Source organism: Nanorana parkeri, unplaced genomic scaffold, assembly GCF_000935625.1.
Source record: "Nanorana parkeri isolate BGI_ZX_2015 unplaced genomic scaffold, ASM93562v1 scaffold1709, whole genome shotgun sequence".
NCBI classification, from domain to species: domain Eukaryota; kingdom Metazoa; phylum Chordata; class Amphibia; order Anura; family Dicroglossidae; genus Nanorana; species Nanorana parkeri.
The window spans coordinates 100182-120746 of record NW_017307977.1 but is presented as its reverse complement, the minus strand read 5'-3'; the positions used below and the strand labels follow the sequence as shown (position 1 = coordinate 120746).

General features: G+C 43.4%; 1 protein-coding gene across 1 annotated transcript; it reads right to left on the bottom strand.

Moving 5' to 3' along the window:
- Window positions 1–8823: 8823 nt before the first annotated feature.
- On the bottom strand, window positions 8824–20137 carry LOC108799376 (NXPE family member 4-like). Its single transcript, XM_018571240.1, has 5 exons — window positions 19970–20137; window positions 16876–17576; window positions 13344–13405; window positions 11655–11870; window positions 8824–9359 (listed from the first exon to the last, which is right to left on the bottom strand). The coding sequence occupies exons 1-5, from the start codon at window positions 20135–20137 to the stop codon at window positions 8824–8826; spliced, it is 1683 nt and encodes a 560-aa protein (XP_018426742.1).
- Window positions 20138–20565: the final 428 nt, after the last annotated feature.

The following is a 20565-nucleotide window of genomic DNA, read 5'->3' as shown; positions in this document are numbered from 1 at the left end:
GTGACCGTTATATAGGTCACCCCGAGAAGAGAGCGCGGGGTTATTTTACTGCACATAGGGACAATAAACATGTACTACCGATTTTACTATTATAGCCAACGTGTAGTTTCGTCTTCTTCAATGACTCGGCTACAAGACCTTTGTTTGTATCTTCTGTTCGTGTTTTCTTGGCTTAATAAAGAGGACCTGTCATAGATTACAACTGTCCTCCTTTTAAAGGGATAGTCATTCTTGGGTGCAAGTTACTCTTCTTCCCATATTTCTGGTCTATTGAAGATCTCAATAAATAAGTGAAATAACCAAAAGTGTTAAATGGCTGAACGTCACATCCATTGTCTATGGCAGCCTTTCTCAACCTTGTTTTATAGTCACCTTACCCTTTATAATATGCAAGCTATCGACACACCCCAGTCTAATACATTAATGTCACCATCCCCAAAATACAGTCCACATCCTCATCCTAGATAGCGGTTTCTATGGAGATTACATCACATCAGAGTTCTCCCTTCACATCAGAGTCCCCCCTTGACATCAGAGTTCTCCCTTGACATCAGAGTTCTCCCTTGGCATCTGAGTTCCCACTTGACATCAGTTGTCCCCCCTTGACATCAGAGTCCCCCTTCACATAAGAGTCCCTCCTTCACATCAGAGTCTTCCCTTCACATCAGAGTCCCCTCTTCGTTTCAGAGTCCTACCATCACATCACAGTCCCCTCATCACTTCAGAGCCTTCACATCAGAGCGTGGCTGCAGCAGCATGGTAGAGTGTGGCAGAAGATGCAACACCTCAGTACCATGCAAACGTACGGTATGACACTGCACAAAAATTTCCCAGCACCCCCAAGGAAGTGACACATACCTCTCTGATCAGCACCTGTTCAGGGTTTGAACCTGGGTCTCTGAGGGGCGGGCTTCCGATGACCGCAATGCCGAACGGGCAGTGTGCGCTTGCGCACAAAGGCCCGTCCGGCTTTTATCATATGAACATGCTACACACCCGCTGAACATCGTACGATGCTCGGCGGGTTTTCGAACATGTTCGTAAGTTAAAAGTCGTGCGACCTTCCACACACCTTACGATAATCGTACGATCGCAGGATTTCCCTCCCCCCGCTCCATACTAGGCCACATGCCCTTGACATGGGGAGGGGGCTTTGCCAGTGGGGGGACCCCATGGAAAAGCACCTTGTCCCCATGTCAATGAGGTCAAGGGCCTCTTCCCCACAACCCTGGCTCGGTGGTTGTGGAGGTCTGTGGGCAGGGGGCTGGGTTGCCACCTATTCTTCAAGAGAAATCCGAACACTCTAGCGCCGCAAGACGAGAGGCAACCAGGAGAAAAAGCAAGAAGAGACAGCCAAGGGGAGTGAGTAAGGACACTCTCTATAGAGGACTACAAATCCCAGCAATACATTATACAGCAATACAAAATAATATGAAGCTACATACTATGTTTTTTCTGGGGCACCCTGATGTCTCCAGGGTCTCAGGTGGCCTGTGCGGGCTCTCACCAGGGCTGTGCGGGCTCTCATGTGGACTCTCTGGGCTTTCAAAAGGGCTGTGTGGCCTCTCAGGTGGACTGTGTGGCCTCTCAGGTGGGCTTTGCGGACAGTTTTGTGTCATACAGACAGTGGAAGAGATGTGTGGGCCAGCCTGCGCCTGTTTACAAGTGCCTGCAGCTCACAAGAAGATGTGGCCTCAAGCAGACGCGGCTGCCTGAGGTCCCACGCATGCTTGGGGCCTCCTCAGCTGCATCTATACAACAATTTAAAGTGCCAGCATTGGCACTTAGTGTCTTGTGTCGGGGTGTCAGCTGGCTGGAAACCCTGGGGGGGGGGGGGGCTTATCTAAATCTGGGTGCCCCTTTTAAAAAGGGGCACCCAGATGCCGCCCTTCCTCGTACATGAGTTAGGGGTATTTGTAAAAAAAAAGTCAAATTGTATATAAACACGCAGCACTGTAAAAAAGCCCTTTATTTGGAAAAAAAAAAAAGGTTTTTGACAATTCCTTTATGCCACAAAAAAAAAATGTCTATCGATGGAATCCACAGGTCAATCATGATGTCCAGCGATGTAGATCCTTGTCAATTACAATGAATGACAGAGCTGAGGCGCATAGTACTAGTGGCGATAATGCCATGTAAACAGCATTTACCCAGCTTTGCACTGGGCGGAAGGGTTATCCCTCAGCCAAGCCAACCAAGTCTCAATCTTATGGGTAAAGTTACTTTCACTCCTTTGCCTTTTATTGCACTTTATTAAAAAAGAGCTGTTTGCTGTATCTTTGGTGCTGTTTCCAGAAAAGCACACCTTCCATAGGCATGAACTGACCATATGCATAATGTGCCTAAAGGCACCGGACCAACTGCAATGCATGAAAAACACAACGGTGTGAATGTGGCCTAAATCCCAACTACAAATTAGTAGGATCCCTCCAGAGGTTGATAGGCCTGACAGAGATCGAGTTCTAAAATAGCTTAAAGTGGAACTATGGGAGAAATCATAAATGACATATCTGTTGCAGTCTTTCAATAGGATTAGCATGGTATTTTATTGTTCGGAGTCTCCCTGTAACAGTTTTATTAACTGTTGGTCATCCCAGTAGAGGCATTTTTTCTTAGCGGGCCAAGCTGTCCGGCAAAAGCGCTAGTTACAGAGGTTAGGAGAAACCATTTAACACTGACAGGGGAGCTTACAATGATCACATTTAATTCATGTGCCTTAGCCTTTTTCCCAAAAGAAAAACTGTTGGTATAACTGCTTAAAGGAGAACTATGAGGTGAGTGCTTTTCACTCACCTCATAGTTCTAGCCGACCTGTGACAATGAGACTGTCACAGGTCGGCTCAGTAGATCGGGAGGTGAGCGAACACATACCGGGTTCGCTCACCTCTCGATCCTTTCACGGCTCTCTGCCGTGACAGGGGAGGGGCTGGATTCCCCCCTCCCCGCTCCGATCCGCCAGCGCTGACTGGCGGAACAGACAGGAGAGGGGGCGTGTACAGCTGGCTCTGCCTCTAGATAGGCAGAGCCAGCTGTCAGTCACGCAGCTGGGCCGATCCAGACATAATTGTCGGCGTCTCAGTATACCGCAAGCTACAGCTCGCGGTATACTGAGCCTAGGGTGACGGGAGGACGCTAGTTTGTGTCCTCCCGTTACCCTAAGGATAACTATGGGGAAAAGCCCTAACCCCATAGTTCTCCTTTAAAATGTGTTTGGTGTGTTTAATTTGTCTGTCTCGTACTTAATGTCCATTTCCATCCAAGACTACCCTTTCCAGATGATGACAGCGCTGCTGTGCGATTTCACAGCAGAACAAACAGCGGCATCACTCTATTACAGGAACTGGAAGACTTACAGATCTATTGGATCACCAGGGAATATATATGTTCCTGGGAGGAAGATGTGAGAACTGGATCTATCAGACAGACAGAATGATCTAGTTTTCACTGAAAACGGGTCACACTGAAGCCCAGCTGTCAGCAACCTGCTGCTTCTGCGCATGCGCCAAGTCCCGTTTCCCGTACTATTCAGAGGACACTTGCGCGCATTAGGGCGCCACGCACTGGGCGCGGAAAAGCGCGCAAAATGGTGCATAGGAAGTGACGCACTTGATCTATTGGCTTCCCTATTTAAGCTCACCCTGCACACTAACTCATTGCTGGATTGTCTCTTCAACCGACCTGAAGTCTTGTGTCCTTTGATCCCAGTTTCTCGTGATACCTGCCTGTTTGCTTCGACCCGGATTTACTTTGACCCGGTTTGCCTGCAGCCTGCCTTTGACCACGGATTGTTTTGACCATTCTTGCCTGCCACCTGCCTTTGACCACGGATTGTTTACTGGACTGCCTTTGCCTCATCCTCGTGTACCTTCTCTGCCTGCTCAGTCTGACCTCGGCTTGTTGACCCTGGATTTCGGATTACCCCAGTTCTGCTGCAGATCCCAATCTTCAGCTTGCACGGTATTACAGCACTCATCTAGCCCTAATTCGGGCTACAAAGTCCAACTCTTTCTGAATTTACTGCTTATGGTTGCTCAAGTCCTCAAGTGGGGAACGAGGAGTCTAATTCTCCTGAAATGCATTGGCTGTATCTGACAACAATATTAAAGTGGACTTTTACACTCAAAAATCAAATACTACCAATGCATCCCTCCATGTCTTATGATTAATAATAACATAGATATGTCAGGTGTAAAATGCTGTGATTATGAAATATTTACACTTGCAGAGCATTAACTTCCTGCTTTGAAATGACAAAATGACTTCAGTTTGCCAACGCAATGCACACTGAGTTTGCCTTATCATCAGCAGAGCATTGCTGGGAAATCTCATCTGTAATCTCATGAGATCTCGGGGAAAGGCATTTTCCTCCCCTGAGATGATGTGCATGGTCACATGTCTAGTCACATGTGCCAGAAATCCAGGAAGTAATAGGAGAGCTAGTAATCTGCCCTTGGTAAACATGACCAATGTCAGAAGACTGGGGAAGAAAAGAGAAATAAGGTATGTAAAGAATACAAGCCGGCAATTATCTAGAAGTATGTGTTTGTAGATTGTCATTACTAAACATTTCTAAAGGTGTGTTTGTTATTTTAAAGATCTGGGTAAAGGTCCGCTTTAAAGTAAACGACCTAAACAAACCTTCAAGCGAGAACCATTTTTTATAAGGTATGCCTAACCATACATCCAGGATTTGAACTTCTGTTGAGCGACCCCCTCCTATCGCGACCAGAGAGGCAGCAGCTTTGGGCCATAACCAGATCCACACACAACACACACTGTAATTACGGGTTACCCCCTTGAAGGGGTACATTCCCATTTTTTCAGATTTACATGAACACTGATCCCTAGTCCTACTAATCAAGCATTACTATAGATCTATCAGTTGTATCAGATCGAGTTTTTCTTTTTCTACTCGGGGAGTGTTATGAATATTGATATGAAGAGAAAGAGAGCATTTTAAGCACTTGTTTAACAATTTCAACTGTAAGGACAGGTACTTACAATGTTAGACAAAAAGTGGCCTACAGAAACTAAAAAATAAATATGGATGGTTACTATAGGGAACAGCTCTACATTTTGTCTTCTTTGCCTAGTGACAGCTTGACAAGTCCTATGCAGATTTCCCAGATGACCTTCTAAGAGGTACCTACAGACTCCATGGATGATCTACTGGCAGGAGATGGCAAACTTGGACCATAGTGTTTACTCACAGTATGCTTCTCGCAATAGAAAGGGTAGATTGCTCAGTACATAATGGAATCTGAAAAGGACAAAGCCAAGGGTAGCCAAACATCAGCCCACCATCTGTTGAGGAACTTTAAGTCCCATAAGGATTTGTGAGACTGACAGCCACAGGCATGCCTTCCAGAGACAGATGCATGATGGGATTTGTGATTTCACCACAGCTGAAGGGCCAAAGTTTGTCTACCACTGCCTTCAGTGACTTGATATATTGATATCTTGGGAGGAAATAGGGAGTAGGCAGATAGCATTAAGTTTTTTTTAATTTTATTTTTTAATGTGGATTCCATCAAATATTGTTTTGTAATATAATGGCATTGTCATGTGACAGTTTATAATGTATATGTGCATACTTTCTTTCACAAATTTTTTATTGAGTATTTTTTGGATAAGCAGCAGTAACAAAGTGTAGGAATATCTCATACAATGTAGCTTACACAGCAGTCATATAGGAACATACAAAACATGTTCGAATGATATTTGAACAATTGATTCAAATAATATCATATATAGGGTAAATAACTCAATTAAACAATCAATAGTATAGGGTATAAGAAGGACTTAAGGGGGTAAGGAGTTATGAACTATTCCCGTAGTTGACGTTTCTTTAGCACATGGGAAATTATTTCCTGTGTAAGTGGGGGTAAAGGGGATGGGGTACCAATGGAAGAGTGGGTAAAGGCAAGTAATGTTTACCTTCACCCTACATTAGGAGAATAATAAATTGTAATGCTCTATTTCATTTAAGATTATAAAAACTGACAGAAGAACGTCGATGGAAAGCAGGATTCGTCAAACAGCTCCATTAGTAGTAGACAATTAAATTTGTAATTGGGTAGGGTCAAAATGGCGTGTGCTTGCATAGGAGATCCATGCCTCCCAAATTTCCTCGAATTTGACATAAGAATCAGACAAGATTGCGGTTAACTGTTCATTAATCATTGTGTTAGTGATGCGATTTTTAACCTCCAGGAAACTAAGCTTGAATTCAGAGCCCCCTGACGACCTGAGACCTTCTTATCGCTTACAAGCTCTTCAACTCCTGCAGTCTCAACAATTTCATTGATCCACAGATGGATGACTGCCATCCAAGTACTATTCAACAGAGGTTCCCCTTTCCCTGGTTCCCTGACTCCAAGACCTGGAATCCAGAATTAAACCCAACTGCCAAAACCCAGGAAATCTTCTCTTTAATAGAAGAAGAATATATATTATTTTTTTTTTCAGGTCAATTTTCTTACAACCTTTTTGTGAACCATTCGTATAAACATTTATACATGAAGGTAATATGTGCGTACTTTCAATTCAATATTTTTGTAACAAACTATTGGATTTTATGAATATACAGTATATTCATAAAATATGGGCGCCTAAAAAGTCCAAAGTTAGTGTAACCCAATTCTGGGTCAAGCTTAAAAATTAAGGGTGTCAGAGCTTTATCTTTAGTGTGGAAGAAGTGGAAAGAAAGAGCTGGAATTCCTATGTTCATCCTATTGGTGTGGCTGACCAACTAGGATGTGAAAGAGTCGGTATAGGTGATCTGACCACTGGACAGGCAGGTTCTACATCCCAGAGGATCTCCACTGTCTCCTTGGCTTGTGGAGTCACATTGTAAGATTGTGAATCAAGCAAACCCTTTAATTTTATTTCAAGTAATTCTGAGATCATCTTTATTATATGACGGTATTTTCCTCATGTCTGTTATCGGCATTGGGCTCCCAATAGCAGATGGTTCCTTTTGCAGAAAGCCTTTTCATAGTGCTGTTTTGTTGGACACAGCAGATAGTTGTTCAAAAGTGGTGCACATATAATAATGTTTTGTGATTGCTCTGATATGTTAAACTGGCAAATGCACTTCATAATACCGTTTTCTTTAAGGGAATTTTAAAGTGTTATTAAATCCACCTAAGTAAGAGCCATATAGTGCTGCAGATCTCAGGATCTACCATCTTTGCTGGGTGGTATTCATTTTAAGCCTGTGGTTGAGTTGCATTCATTATCTGAAGAAGCTCTCTTCCCTTTCTTCTGTTCATGGGTGTCTCCGTCCCCATAAGGGATCTCATGGAGCCACCTTTGCATGAGCGCTCCTGGCTGGTGTAATGGATGTGGTTAAGTATGATTATGACAAAATGCCTATCTCAATAGATCAATTGTAATATATATGTTATTTTGCTATTTGTCAATAACAAGCAATGCTCCCCTAAATGCAAAATCCCATAAGATGGAGCTGTCTATAATAGAAAAACAGGCAGTACAATGTATCAAAATTTAATGAAAAAATAGAAAACAACATTAAACAAAATCGCATCAAAAAACCACCAACTGACAAAGACATTTAAAATCAATAAAAGGCAAGTCCTCCTTAGTATGGCCCGAGTGAAAAAAGGTGCAGTTGAAAATGTATTTTGACCAAATAAATGGTCAAAAAACTAACTTTAAGTACAAGCGCTGTATAGAAAAAGCAGATACATATGTATCAAATGGAGAGCTACTCACTGTACAGTGTATTTGGATGGTTAGGCAGTCCCTGCAGGAAGTAGTATTGAAGCTGTGTCCGCTGTGTCCACACGATCCAGACTCTGAAATCTGTTTCAATCAATTGTGGTGATGTGATCAAGATGGAAAGGTGCTGCAAGGTCTCCACACTGACATCCACCTGCAGGGTGATCCACAATCTATGTTGCTGGATGAGGTTTAAAGATTTTATTCCACACATGCAGGTGCACTTGAAGGCGCAGATAAAAGGAAATCCATGAGTCAGATATCACTTGCGTGGCAGGTTGAAAATCTGTCAGTGTTGTCACAGCCGGTATATTAAACACATCGCCGGCTGGGACGCAGGTTTCCAAGTCCACCACTTCTATGTTGTAGCTTGATTTGCTTATAGTGAGAAAACTTCAAAAAGAACTTCATGAGTAGTAGGAGCCACTGCTCGTTTAATACGAGTGATCTAATGAGATCACTCGTATTAAAGCCGAGCAGCAGCGGCGGCAATCACGTTCAGCAGTAGGAGCCACTGCTCGTTCAATACGAGTGATCTAATGAGATCACTCGTATTAAAACCGAGCAGCGGCGACGATCGAGATCACCATAGAGCAGACGAAGAACGGACTTTCTTCGTCTGTTCTGTGTGATCACTGAGACCGTGGCGCTGTAAACACAGCGCCACCTGTCTCAGCGGTCACTAACTGCAGCTTCTGTCACAGCTTCTGTCATAGAAGCTGTGTCAGAAGCTACAGTCTGTCGAGTGCTACATAAGGCGCGCCGGACCTCCCTGCGTTCTATGGTCCGGTGCGTCTAATGGACCGCAAAATACGGTAAGTTGGAAGACAAACCATTCCCCTACTCCTCCCTGTGCCTGCACAGTCCCATTTTAGCAACTACATGTTTAGTATTTAGGGAACGCGTTCCCCTACCCGAAAGTATGGGAAAAAAGCACTCTGTAACAGAGGCGGCAGTGGATTTTTTAAATTAAACAATGTAAATGTTTGCCTTAATACCAAACTCATTTTGTATTGGGGAATGGTTAATGCATTCCAAGTAACGTGAATATTTAAAAAAAATGCAGCATTTAATACTACTTTAACAAACATATGTCAAAAACATAAGTATCTGGTTCTTGATTACAAGTTCTGGTAGATGTACATTGTTGGTATTATAAGCAATGCTCATGTCCCAAGCGTCAACCACGGCCACCGGAAGGTCGCTGAAGACGTCCTTTACTATCAGGTACTGGATATATCCGTGGAAGTCACTGAATCTCTCGGCATCTTCACTGATCTCTCTGGTGTTCTCTGCTTTAATAATAACCTTTGTGTCTGGACTGCGTGAGAAGAGGCGTTGTACAGCCCTGTGAACATTGAGAACTCTCCTGATGAAAAGAAGAATAGGGAAAGGTCGGAAGTGTTGTCCAAGACAGATGACCAGGACGTAATGTGGACCACCAGCCAATCGGTCAATCTCCTGACTCATATAAGCGTCGTCTTTGACTGTGTAAAATCGACTCGCGACAAATGGGTGGCTGTGCTTTTTCCAGAGTAGCTGAATGTTGTTCTTCTCATTGACGGCAAAAAGTAGAGAGATCAGTCCCTGACGTTGCAGATTGAAATTCCTGAATCCTGGTAATATAAAAAATAGTTTTTTCAATGTGCACTTAAAGAGATCCTGCCCCCATACCATTAAAGTGCATGTTATCCCCAAAAATCCTGGCTCATATTTGTATGTGCAGCACTGCCAGTTTTATTGACATGCCCCCCCTGCTCAGCCCTGCTGTGTTGTCTAACAAAGGCCCCTTGCAAGAGAACCTAGTGACAACACAGCAGCCCTTCCTAGAGTACAGCAGTGACGTTAGCATACATCATGCCTGCCTCTTAGCAAACTGGCATGCCCAATGCCATGCAGAAGATCAACCAAAAGGAAGGCTGTGCGGTCCTGTCACTACAATGTAAAACTCCACAAAAAGTACATAAACTATATATTCGATGAAGCTACGTGTGCTTAGTGTACACTTTTATTATTTCCTTTCTTAATATGTGATTTCGTCATAGTGCATTAGCATATACTGTTCTTTAAAGTTGAACTCTTGGAATGATCTTTTTTTTTAAACTTACATTGGACCTGCTTGGTTGTATCTAAAGCTTCATATTTTACATCCGGAAGGCCACTCAGGATGCAATGATTCACTGTAGGAGCCTGTGCTAGATACAGTCAGTGAAGGTCTCTTTCAGGTGTTGCTCCAGTGACTTGCTGTCTGTATAATGAACACAGTGTTTCGCTCGCTTGGCACCTCAATCATTCAGAGAGCGTCTTGTATTTTTTTCAATGAATACAAGGCATTCTCTGATTGAATGAGAACGAGAGGAAGGGGTAGATGACATCAAGATCTCCTCCTTGTCCAATCAAACAAAAACATTTGAAAATAGAAAACTAGTCCACCCACCACATCCAAGAACTGGTAAGCTGCAATATATTACATTTTTGTTCATGGTTTTAGATACACTTGAAAGTGCACCTGTCACAAAGTAATCATGTAGGCTGCTTTTGTTGACCTCTTCTCTTCTAATAGGAATACTAGATCCCTGGCTGTCATACTGATGATTTGGTATCCACACTTTGAGTCACTGACTGGAAAAAGCATGCTTGTTTCACGTCTCTGGCAGACTACCCTTCTGAGAAACCTTTTAGAGGGCAGCTAAACTGCCATGTGCAGACATTCAAAAGGTAGCCCATTCCAGAATGCCTGTTTTTTTTTTTCATCCCAAGGGGGATTTTACATTGCAAAATCATGCCACAAATGCGTGCCAAGCGTTTGGCAGTTTAGTTTGCCCATTCGGTGAACCTTGAACAGCTAAAGTTTGGTCTGAACGCTCCATCGATAAATATTTGGAGTTCATCCCTAACGCATTGGGTTCTTATAGTGGAATTCATACTTGATTTAGACACCAAATTTCCTTCTAGTAGATACCCTGCAACAAGCTACCAGCACCTAAAAAGTTATGTATTAAAAATAAAATATATCTCCAATCAAAATGTCTAAGCTAGTGTGAAGCATCTATGTTTTTTCATCATCATATATACTGTATCTGCGGTTTTCAACTGGTGGGTCGCGACCCAAAAGTGTCTCACAGCACTGTGTTCAGTGGATTGCCACTTGCCTTCCACTGCACTAGGTGAGGGGCTCCTCAGCCTCACCCTTGCGCAGCACTGTCAGTCCTCATGCCAAGCAGCCATTAAAAATATGCTGCCCGGCGTCGAGTGTCAGCTTGAGGTGGGATGGGCTGCGGGTATGGCCACAAGGGGTCTCCATACATACGTGCATTGCTTACAGCTCCCTCACGTGTCCTGTAGAGGTGCCTGGTCTGGAGTGGCTCCCGGAACCCCTATAGGGCGCGCAAGGCAGCTGTACAAGCAATGTACATATGAATGGTACTCACAGCACAACAGCCCACACTGGACCCCAGGCTGATGATCCACTCCAGTTCTTGTAAGGTAGGGTGACTGGGTGGATCTTAACACAAAAAAAATCTCTTTGAAGTGTGTATATGTGTGTCAGAATGTCTGTCTGAGTGTGTGAGATTGTGTCTGTTGTTGTGTGTCTGTCAGTGTTTTTGAGGGCCCGTTCACAACAGTACAGTGCGTTAATTGCACAGTCCGGTGCAATTAATGCACTGTACCATGCAATCACACGTAACACTTTTTTTTGGTGCAGGAGGTGCATTGTGATTCATCTGAATGCCACCCCAAACTCACCTCCTACCCACAGTTCGATCGCCAACACCAGAACACGCAGTAAAGCAATACCATGCGCTCCAGTGCAGTGCAACTTGGGTCGCGACTTAATAACCAAGGACAAATGTGGGTCCTGAGGTTGAGAACCACTGTTATATAGACTACTGTAACAACATATGCTTTACCTTTCACTATACTAGTTAAACTGTAGAACCATTGGCGCAAGGTTGAGTCTCCCAAAATATGCACCATCTTGTCCTGCAAACAGGTGTATATCTTCTCTTGAGTGCTAAAGTTTAATATTTCACAAAATGCAGGTCTCCACATATTCTTAAATACAAATCCACTGGGAAAGAGGGATTTCATTCCAATTGTACATGGTTGTAGATGTGAGGAAAATTCTAAGGAAATGAAGAAAACAAGTGACAACAATTTACAAATATTTTCTAAAAGCGTATCTTAATAAACATCTTTTCTGGTGTTGGATAGAGTACGGAAGATTTCGGGCTACTGTTTGTTTTTATCACTGTTTTCTGCTCCTAGCTGGGGGAGATTCACCCCTCTGTTTGTCTTGGTGACCATTGTCACTGAGACAGAACAATCCAAAATTGTACAAATGTCACTACAAGAGTTAGAGGGGACATTTTCAAGTGGGGACACCTGTTCCAGGGATAAATGTATGATGCTATCAACAAACACTGACATTTTCAAACAATGTCAACTACTTGTAACCAGCTTTTAATTGCAGAGCAAATTATTTTACATATTTCCAAATATATCCAACCTTCGGCTGGGACTAGGCTTTAATCTGCCACAGAGTAAAAAGTTTTTCTTTGGGTCTCCTAAAGTTCTGCTTTATACACTATATTGCCAACAGTATTGGGACGCCTGCGTTTACATGAACTTTAATGGCATCCCAGTCTTAGTCCGTAGGGTTCAATATTGAGTTGGCCCACTCTTTGCAGCTATAACAGCTTCAACTCTTCTCTCTTCTGGGAAGGCGTTTCCCAGTTGCTTCCACTTTGTTATAATACCACTAACAGTTGACTGCGGGAATATTTAGTAGCAAGTAAACTTCACAGAACGCCTGAATCCAATGATTTGGAGGGGTGTCCCAATACTTTTGGCAATATAGTGTTTGTCTAATACACTATAGGTGCTTTTTGAGTCCCATAATGTTGAGTACTTGTATTTCTCTCATTTGCAATATATAGATACTGTGGTCAGTTTTGGCAAGGGTTACATTCCAAATGGCAACAACTAACCAGGACATTTTATTGGTATCTATCTACCAGTAGCTGCCTCATTTCCCACCCTCGGCTTATATTCGGGTCAATACTTTTTCCCAGTTTTTTTTGCTAAAATTAGGTACCTCGGCTTATATTCGGGACGGCTTATACTCGAGAATATACGGTAGTAAAATTCCACCTTCTTTACAATTGCAACATGCTAGGCTTGGCTTTACTTATATTTTTATGGAAACCCAACTGCACTAAAGGGGGCAGGACACAGCAGTGCTCTGCCTTTTAGTGGATTCACCATATGAGTATCATTAAACGAACTGCTGCAGATGACACCAGAAGTTCAGCTGAACATGAAAGCTTGGTTTTAGGGCCGGAGGGACATATGGTCTCCAGTGGTTTAGAGAGTTGTAAATACTTGGTAGGAGATTCAAATCTGCCTATGTACCCAAAAGAGAAATAGATCTTTTTGGGCTGCGCTCTTCTACAATACAATAATGCCAGTAGTACACGTCTGCCCTAGAGATGAGCACCGCTTGACCAGGCAAAAAGCATTTACAGATCAATGGCAGCCTCCATTTTTCTCACATCGGGTTGTAAAGGATTTTGATAGGGAAAGACAAGAAAACTTACTTGAACACGTGGATACTTTTAAGGGTCCAAAATCTGCAGGAATATTGACCCCTATATTTTGCCTAAAAATTAGCACAAGAGATATTTTCAATGTATTTGTTAAACCAGATTTATACTAAAAATAGTTGTTAATGAGGGAACAGTGAACCTGCATGATCACCATTCCCAGTTTTATGTTATTTGAAGTCCTTTGATTTATTATAGTACCACTACACAAATTTGGGGAACTGTTAGACCCATAAAGTTGCTAGTAAACCATCCCCCAGTTTAAATGTCTTTGTCTCAGAAGGGTGGTACCCCCCTGGATCTGGTGCCCATTCTCCTTCCCTCCCCCACTGTGAGGACTGGTCGGGACCAAGGATCAGGTACTGGGGGTAGTCCCACTGCAAGGGAATGTTTTTTTAAATTCCCGGAGATCTTCTTTAAGCAATAACTAAAGTTCTGCTTTATGATTGTTGCTCCTTCTTAATAAACTGTACGCAAAGTGCTATAGTTTTTTTTAATTATTTTTAAGTCTGAGGAAACAGAAAATCATAGGGATCCTTGTCTGCATCCAGCATGTAAACAAAGCCTTAAAGCCCAACTCCAGAACTGCGGCAAAAATAAATAATGGTGCCCTCCAGCATATACATAATAATATAATGCTAGTTTATTCTAGGGGTTTATTAAAGTGACATTAAAGGTAAAACTTTTTGTTAATGTAAGGACTTACCTTAAATGATGTCTCCTTATCCGACTATCCTCTTTCCTGTAGTTTTCAGGAGTTCCTCCAGCGCCGGTGCCTTTCCCCGATCCAGCGCTGACTTCTCTGTCTTCCTGGCACTTTCTGTGCCACGTAGTCTGTGCGGGTGCACGCTGCCTGCATTCACTTACCTTGTGTCTCTGCTCGTCTCCCGGCCGAAGATCTGAACTGCGCATGCGTCCGCCCCAAGATCCTGTGCGGCTGCCCGAGGATCTTCAGATGTTCGGACAGGAGCGCGCGGCTCCTGTCTACTTAGATCTACTTGCTTGCTAGCAGTAGATATATGCAAATAAATAGGATTTAAATATAATTTAAAGACAAATACTTTACACCCTAAATATAAAATATTGTATAAATAATTGTGCGCATGTTTTTGGCCGCCAGATGGGAGTCCTGGACTTATATTGTTTTTCTCTACAGCCTGTTGACAAAACTGTTTTTTAGGCTTCAACAGCTCTAGCTGAATTTTGCACACAGAAAGGGATGACTTACTGTAGTGACTTATCCACTGTCAATGGCTGAGCCCAAAGTTTCAGTCAGACAAAGCTTGCAAGCAGGCAGCATCTGCATTGCTGTCCCTTTAGATAATGCACAGTGCTCTGGGAATCCCTTGTTATGTATCTAATGTTTATTTGTAAAGCAAAGATTGTATATAGATACTAAAGTCCGATATAAAACAAAAAATATATGTAGTCAAATGCCTAAAATACAATTGACCATAAATGAAAGTCTCAACATTATTTTGAATCACCACTAGATGTCTCACTAGCTTATGACATAACAGAAAATTTTATTACCATGTCGCTTTGCAGGCATGTTATTGTATACATCACTGTCAACTAAATTTCTTAAAGGGTATTTCCAATTTTGCATCTAAAGAACGGGAGAACCTTCCTCTATATATTTGCCAAGTGTTCCCAATTTGACAGTATACCTAAAATAATAAATATTTCTGACCTTTCTAGCTGATCCGTTGGAGCTGGATTATATATAGGACTCTACAGGCAGCTTCTACAGGTCAGAATAGATGCTTGTGAGCTAATAAGGGACTGACTAAGGGATAGTTTTTTAAAGTTCATTAACATATGATAGCTTCAAGCCTTTAACCCCTTGTTAGGCTAGTCTTTCTCATCTAGTTTACAAGTGATGATGAAATCAAAACAAAACTTCCCCCAATGTCCCAGACAGTGAGAACAAAGCAGGATTTTTCAGTCCTGGAGTTTGAAAAATATCAAGTAGATCTTATCCCAATTAGGCTGCAAAAGTGTAAATACACTTTAGGGGCTTCATGTATAAAACTTTCTATTCTTGTCATCGCCATCAAGAGCGCTACTGCCATGAGAAAGGCATCCGCCCAGCTATACACCTTTCCCATAGCAGTAACGCTCTTGATGGCAATGACAAGAATAGGAAGTTTTATACATGAAGCCCTAAGTGTCCCCAAACGAAAAATGTTATGGTCTGTAGAAACACTTTACATTTTAATTTCAATTTCCTTTTTATAATACATATAGCACATATGTACATACATAGCTGATTACACTTCAAAGTATGGACTGATATTCCAAAGACTGGTAACTACCCATTCCCCTTAACAATGACTACATACCCCACCACCAGCAGAAACTGATAAGCACCTACAACATCCTGCATCTAGTGTTAATATATACCTGTTATTTACAGTGACACTAAATTCAGGAGTTAAATCTTATAAATACATGCAAGTACCTCAACTATTAACAAAAATGTATCTTTGTGTATCACTCCGCTGTAGATCCTCAAATGAACTTCAAATTCATGGCGACACTGTCCTTCCTTCTGGAGGGTGGCTTAGGGTTGCCACCTTTTCTTCAAGCGAAACCCGAACTCCCTAGCTACGCACGGAAATTTTTGTGGGAGAATGAGCTGTGGCTTCTTCATATGTAAATAGCGCCACCCATTCATATGTAAATATCACAGTTGAGACTATTTTCAGTGGGGGGCCAGTAGCCCCTATCGTAATTTTGTTTGCCCCTGTCTGCCTGACATCATGTGTCCGGGTTTCTGCTGCCATGAAACCTGGACACAGCATTCAAAACCCGAACTGTCCGGGTGAATCCTGGACAGGTGGCAACCCTAGGGTGGCTACTTTTGTTCCCCATGGTCTTTGTGTGTGCGTTGTAAAGTAGCCACCGCTCCAAGTTTGCTTCCATAAAAGACTACAATCTCATGTTTAGTTTAGTAATTTATCAGGAACTTCCGGGTAGAGAGAGATTCCCTTTGACCGGCAGTGCCGTGAAGGAGCATTGAGCTGGCTTCCCGGCCAATCAGGAAACCGGGCCATGACCCACCTCCCTGATTGGCTAGGAAACCGGCTTCACTTGTTGCTAGGCTGCCTGACCATTCAGGAAGCCAGGTGGCACATAATGACCTGCCTCACGGCTTCCTGATTGGCTAAGAAGCTGGCTTTACTTGCTGCTAGGCAGTCTGGCTTCCTGACTAATCAGGAAGCCGGGCAGCATGTCATGAACTGCCGCCTGGCTTCTTGATTGGCCAGGAAGCCTCACAGTGTCATGAGGGAACGTGAAGACGGTGTTCTTTCAATAGAACACTGGCTTCCCAGCTTCATGACCCGCTGCCCGGCTTCCTGATAAGCCAGGTCCACAGTACCTCGGGATGCTGGTATTGGCATTCGGTATCGGTACATCCCTACTAATTTGTAATGAAATTGTAGCCCAACATGGGAGCAAGTTGAAGAGGTGGCAACTGGGCTTTAAAAACTTTAAAACATAATGAAGTGGAACAGTTTACCTTTTAAAAAGGCTTTTCTCCTCTTCTGAAAGGAATGAGATATTTCTGTTGTGGGACTGGAGAATTGTTAATGATTCACAGTGGACGTCTCTTGGTTTCTTGCAATAAAAAGATTCCATGTCTTCGTTGTATCTATATTCACAAACATCGTTGGTCCTCTTTAGTTTAAATCCGCATTCAGTCTTGACTTGGCGTGTCCCATTCTGAAAGGTTCCTATGAAATCAATAAGACCATAGTCCCGGTTCCTCACTCTCCACAATACGGAAACAGCCTCACTGGGATGATAGAGTACCAAGGAAACATAGACTTTTCCTTCCCAAAATAAAGTAAAATGGACATGATAGGTCCCATTGGAAAAGTCTTCAACCCTCCCACTTGCTGCAGCCTTAAGGTTTGGAGAAGATATTCTTGCTTTGATGAAGTCTCCTCCATATGTTTTTTTATTACCCAATCTGTCAAACATGTCAATCTGGACAATCAATATGTCACCAACACAATACGTCTTTCTTGGCTCAAATATGGTTGCCCTGCTGTTCTTGGCGCTTGTTGTGTAATTAACGTTGGTGAATGTGACTTTAGGGACTAGTTCTGACATTTTGTTGAAAACTGTAAGCTCATCTTCTGATGGTGTGATAGGATTATAAAATGCAACCTCATTGGTGGGGGTGTTTTGTTTTAAAAATAGCATTATGTAGGAATCCTAAAAACAAATTAGAAAAAAAAACCAGTAAATATATAAACATTTCTTCTGAGGTTAATTTTAAAACTTATCTATACCCAAAAGCAAAAGTGTAATATTGCTGTTTCCAATCCTCAAATGTGGTGGCTGTATTAGTTTTTTTTTAGGCTTCTTTCCTTTATTTTCACCTGGTGATCCGGTCAGTGTGAGGTCATTCACATAGGTGTGCACTTCTGTACGGCATGCATGCCCATGCAGAGTCCCGTGAGTAATTGCGTGCAGCAGCCTGTAGCTCTCTATGGGAGGATGCGGCTGCAGTTATACGCAGACATGAGCCTACACATCCATGAGGGTCCGGGCAGGGCTGGATTTCCCACATGGCCAACCAAGGCCTGGCCTTGGGGCAGCAGGGAGTAGAGGGGCAGCAGGGGTGTGGAATTCTTATCTCGCGATGCCCGGGACATGCAGTTCCGGGTGGCAGGCGGGTAGTTTTCTACATTTAGCCCTGCTTCGGGCAAGCAGAGCTAGATGTACAGCGGGGAAGCCACTGCTTGTTTTGTACAGGTGATCTCGGTGATTTCTGAGGGCGCATTGGCAGCTGGCCTTGGGGGCACCTGGCCTTGGGGCAGCAGAGAGTAAATCCGGCCCTGGGTCTGGGTGCCCGCACCTGGACACTGTCTGCCGGGCCAGATTTACCATTGGGCACGTGCCTACAGGCACCCTCCATAGAGGGGCACTGTGCAGAAATAACAAATCTGCCTCATTCAGAATCGTTATTTCTGTCATTCGGAAATTTTTTATGCATCCGAATGTCCGAATTTACAGAAATTCATGCGAATTTCAATTCAGAATGAACCGAATTACACATGTCCAATTCCTAAAAGGTAATTAAAATGTTGTTGTAACTGCTTAAAAAAGGTATTGGCTGAAGTTTGGATATAGTTTTAGTCAAGTCCATCTAAATCTACTTAGCCTCCCCCTAGTGCAGCACTGCCAGTTCTCACGCCAAGCAAAATATGGTCCGAGTGTCAGTTTGAGGTGGGGCAGGCTGGGCTTATGGCAGCGAGGGAGCTCCATCCATACATGCATGCATTGCTTATAGCTCCCTCGCATTTAGTGTAGAGATGCCCGGACCAGAGCGACGTCACATTCTGGCTCCCGCAAAAAGTTTCCCAGCATACCCACCAGCCAGCATGCAAAAAAACTTGTCTACCACTAAGGTTAAAAACAGAGGTTTAGATACACGTCTTCTGCTGAATATGTGAAAGCCGCACCGCCTCCCGAAGGCATCTCTATATAGTGCGGTCCTAACTCTAATCTATGTTTTGCTTGATATTCTGGCTCCCGACACCTCTACTGGGCACGCAAGGGAGCTGTACCAGCAATGCACGTATAGATGGAGCTCAATCACAGCACAGCACCCCACACTGGGTCCCAGGCTCCACTCCGCTCGATCCACTCCAGGTCTCATAAGATAGGGAGACTGGTAGATAATGTTTTTTGGAGTGTGTATGTGTGTGTGAGAATGTGTCTGTCAGTGTTTTTAAGGGCCCGTTCACACTAGTACAGTGCATTAATCGCACAGTCTGATGTGGTAGGTGTGTTGCATTGCCATTCATTTGAATGGCACCCCAAACACACCTCCCACACACAATTTGATCAGCTGCACCGGAATGCGTTACATTGCAGTGCGACTTTGGGTCATGACTCAATGACCAAGGGCAAATGTTGGTCCTGAAGTTACACAGGTTGAAAAGCACTGCTTTACTATATTAAACCACTAGATGTCATCTTTGCACTACGTTATGCTTCATCTTCACTGCTGATGAATTTTTCTAAGGCATGTGTTCTAAATAGCAGTGATAGATAAACTGCCAGTAAATGTTTGGTGTATGTCACATTCTTCTTTATAAATATGTCCCTTAAAGTCTTCTATATTATATATTTTTTTCCACTGGAGCTTAATAAAAACACATTTAACATTGCATATTTAAAAAAAAAAAAGTAAATGTACTTTTAATAGTACCTTTTTTGATTTCATATCTGCCCTGTTGTAATGCCCTGTGCAGCCGGACTGAGTAAGAGGAAAGGATAATACTGCCGAACAGGCTCTATTGCATTGCACAGTGTAACCCAAAACGATTGCTGATGGGTGGAGAGATCACAGAGTGTCATTAGTCAGCTGCTGTTCCTATGCCCCCCAGTCACAGGCTTGGGTAATGCCATATCCAAGCTACAGGGGGGTCAGGTCAAAGTCAAGTCATGGAGCTGGCTATGCTGTCCTACATGAATGAGTATATCTGAAGACTGGCCAGGGGTGTCCCGAGGCGTCAGGAGCGACCGCTAGGGGGACACCGCGCTGGCACGTCATCACACACGCGCCTGACGTGCATTATGGCGTCATTCGCGCTTACCTGCAGTTGGCCATCTTGATGATGGGTGCCATTGTTCTGGTAGAACCCTGGACCCCTTAAAAATCTGTACCCACACGTCACTTCCGGGGGGCATGGAGGGGGCATTGGCTCAATGCGCAAACTCAGACCCGCTGATTGGATCCAGAAATGTCGCTGCCAATTGCGCATGTGCAGGGAAGTGGTGCCTTGTCTGTAAATTATCTGGACCCGCTTACCAGCACATGCATAACACAGGCAAATAGCCTGGGATAATGTTTTGATCCAGATTTCTAACCAACTGCAGGGTTCTGTTACAACACCGGCAAAGAGAAGAGGGGACGTTCACCTGGCGGATGAGGTATGTCACCGGGTCCCTTCCTCTCTCGTGCCACCGTCGGGGCTCCCGGGTCCATGACCAAGTGCCTGACTTACTTTTCAGAGGGGGTAACAGCAAAATGACTGTCATTTTAGTGTCACTCCATCCAATGGTGTCACCTGGTGTGGGCTGCACCCCCCTTAGAATGGCTAAATAGAATTACAAATCTTTAGACAGATACAGTTTACATACAGTTCGTATTAAACCTATGAATTTTGCTGTGTCCTTATAGCTCTGTCTA

Bases quoted from the DNA above. Each gene is read 5' to 3' on its own strand.
- LOC108799376 (XM_018571240.1), bottom strand. From the start codon at position 20,137: ATGCGCAATTGGCAGCGACATTTCTGGATCCAATCAGCGGGTCTGAGT. The intron at 17,577-19,969 runs GTAAGCGCGAAT...ATTTGTTTTTAG, and splicing joins ATCAAGATGGCCAACTGCAG to GATTCCTACATAATGCTATT. The intron at 11,871-13,343 runs GTAAGTTTTCTT...TCATTTCCTTAG, and splicing joins AAAAGTATCCACGTGTTCAA to AATTTTCCTCACATCTACAA.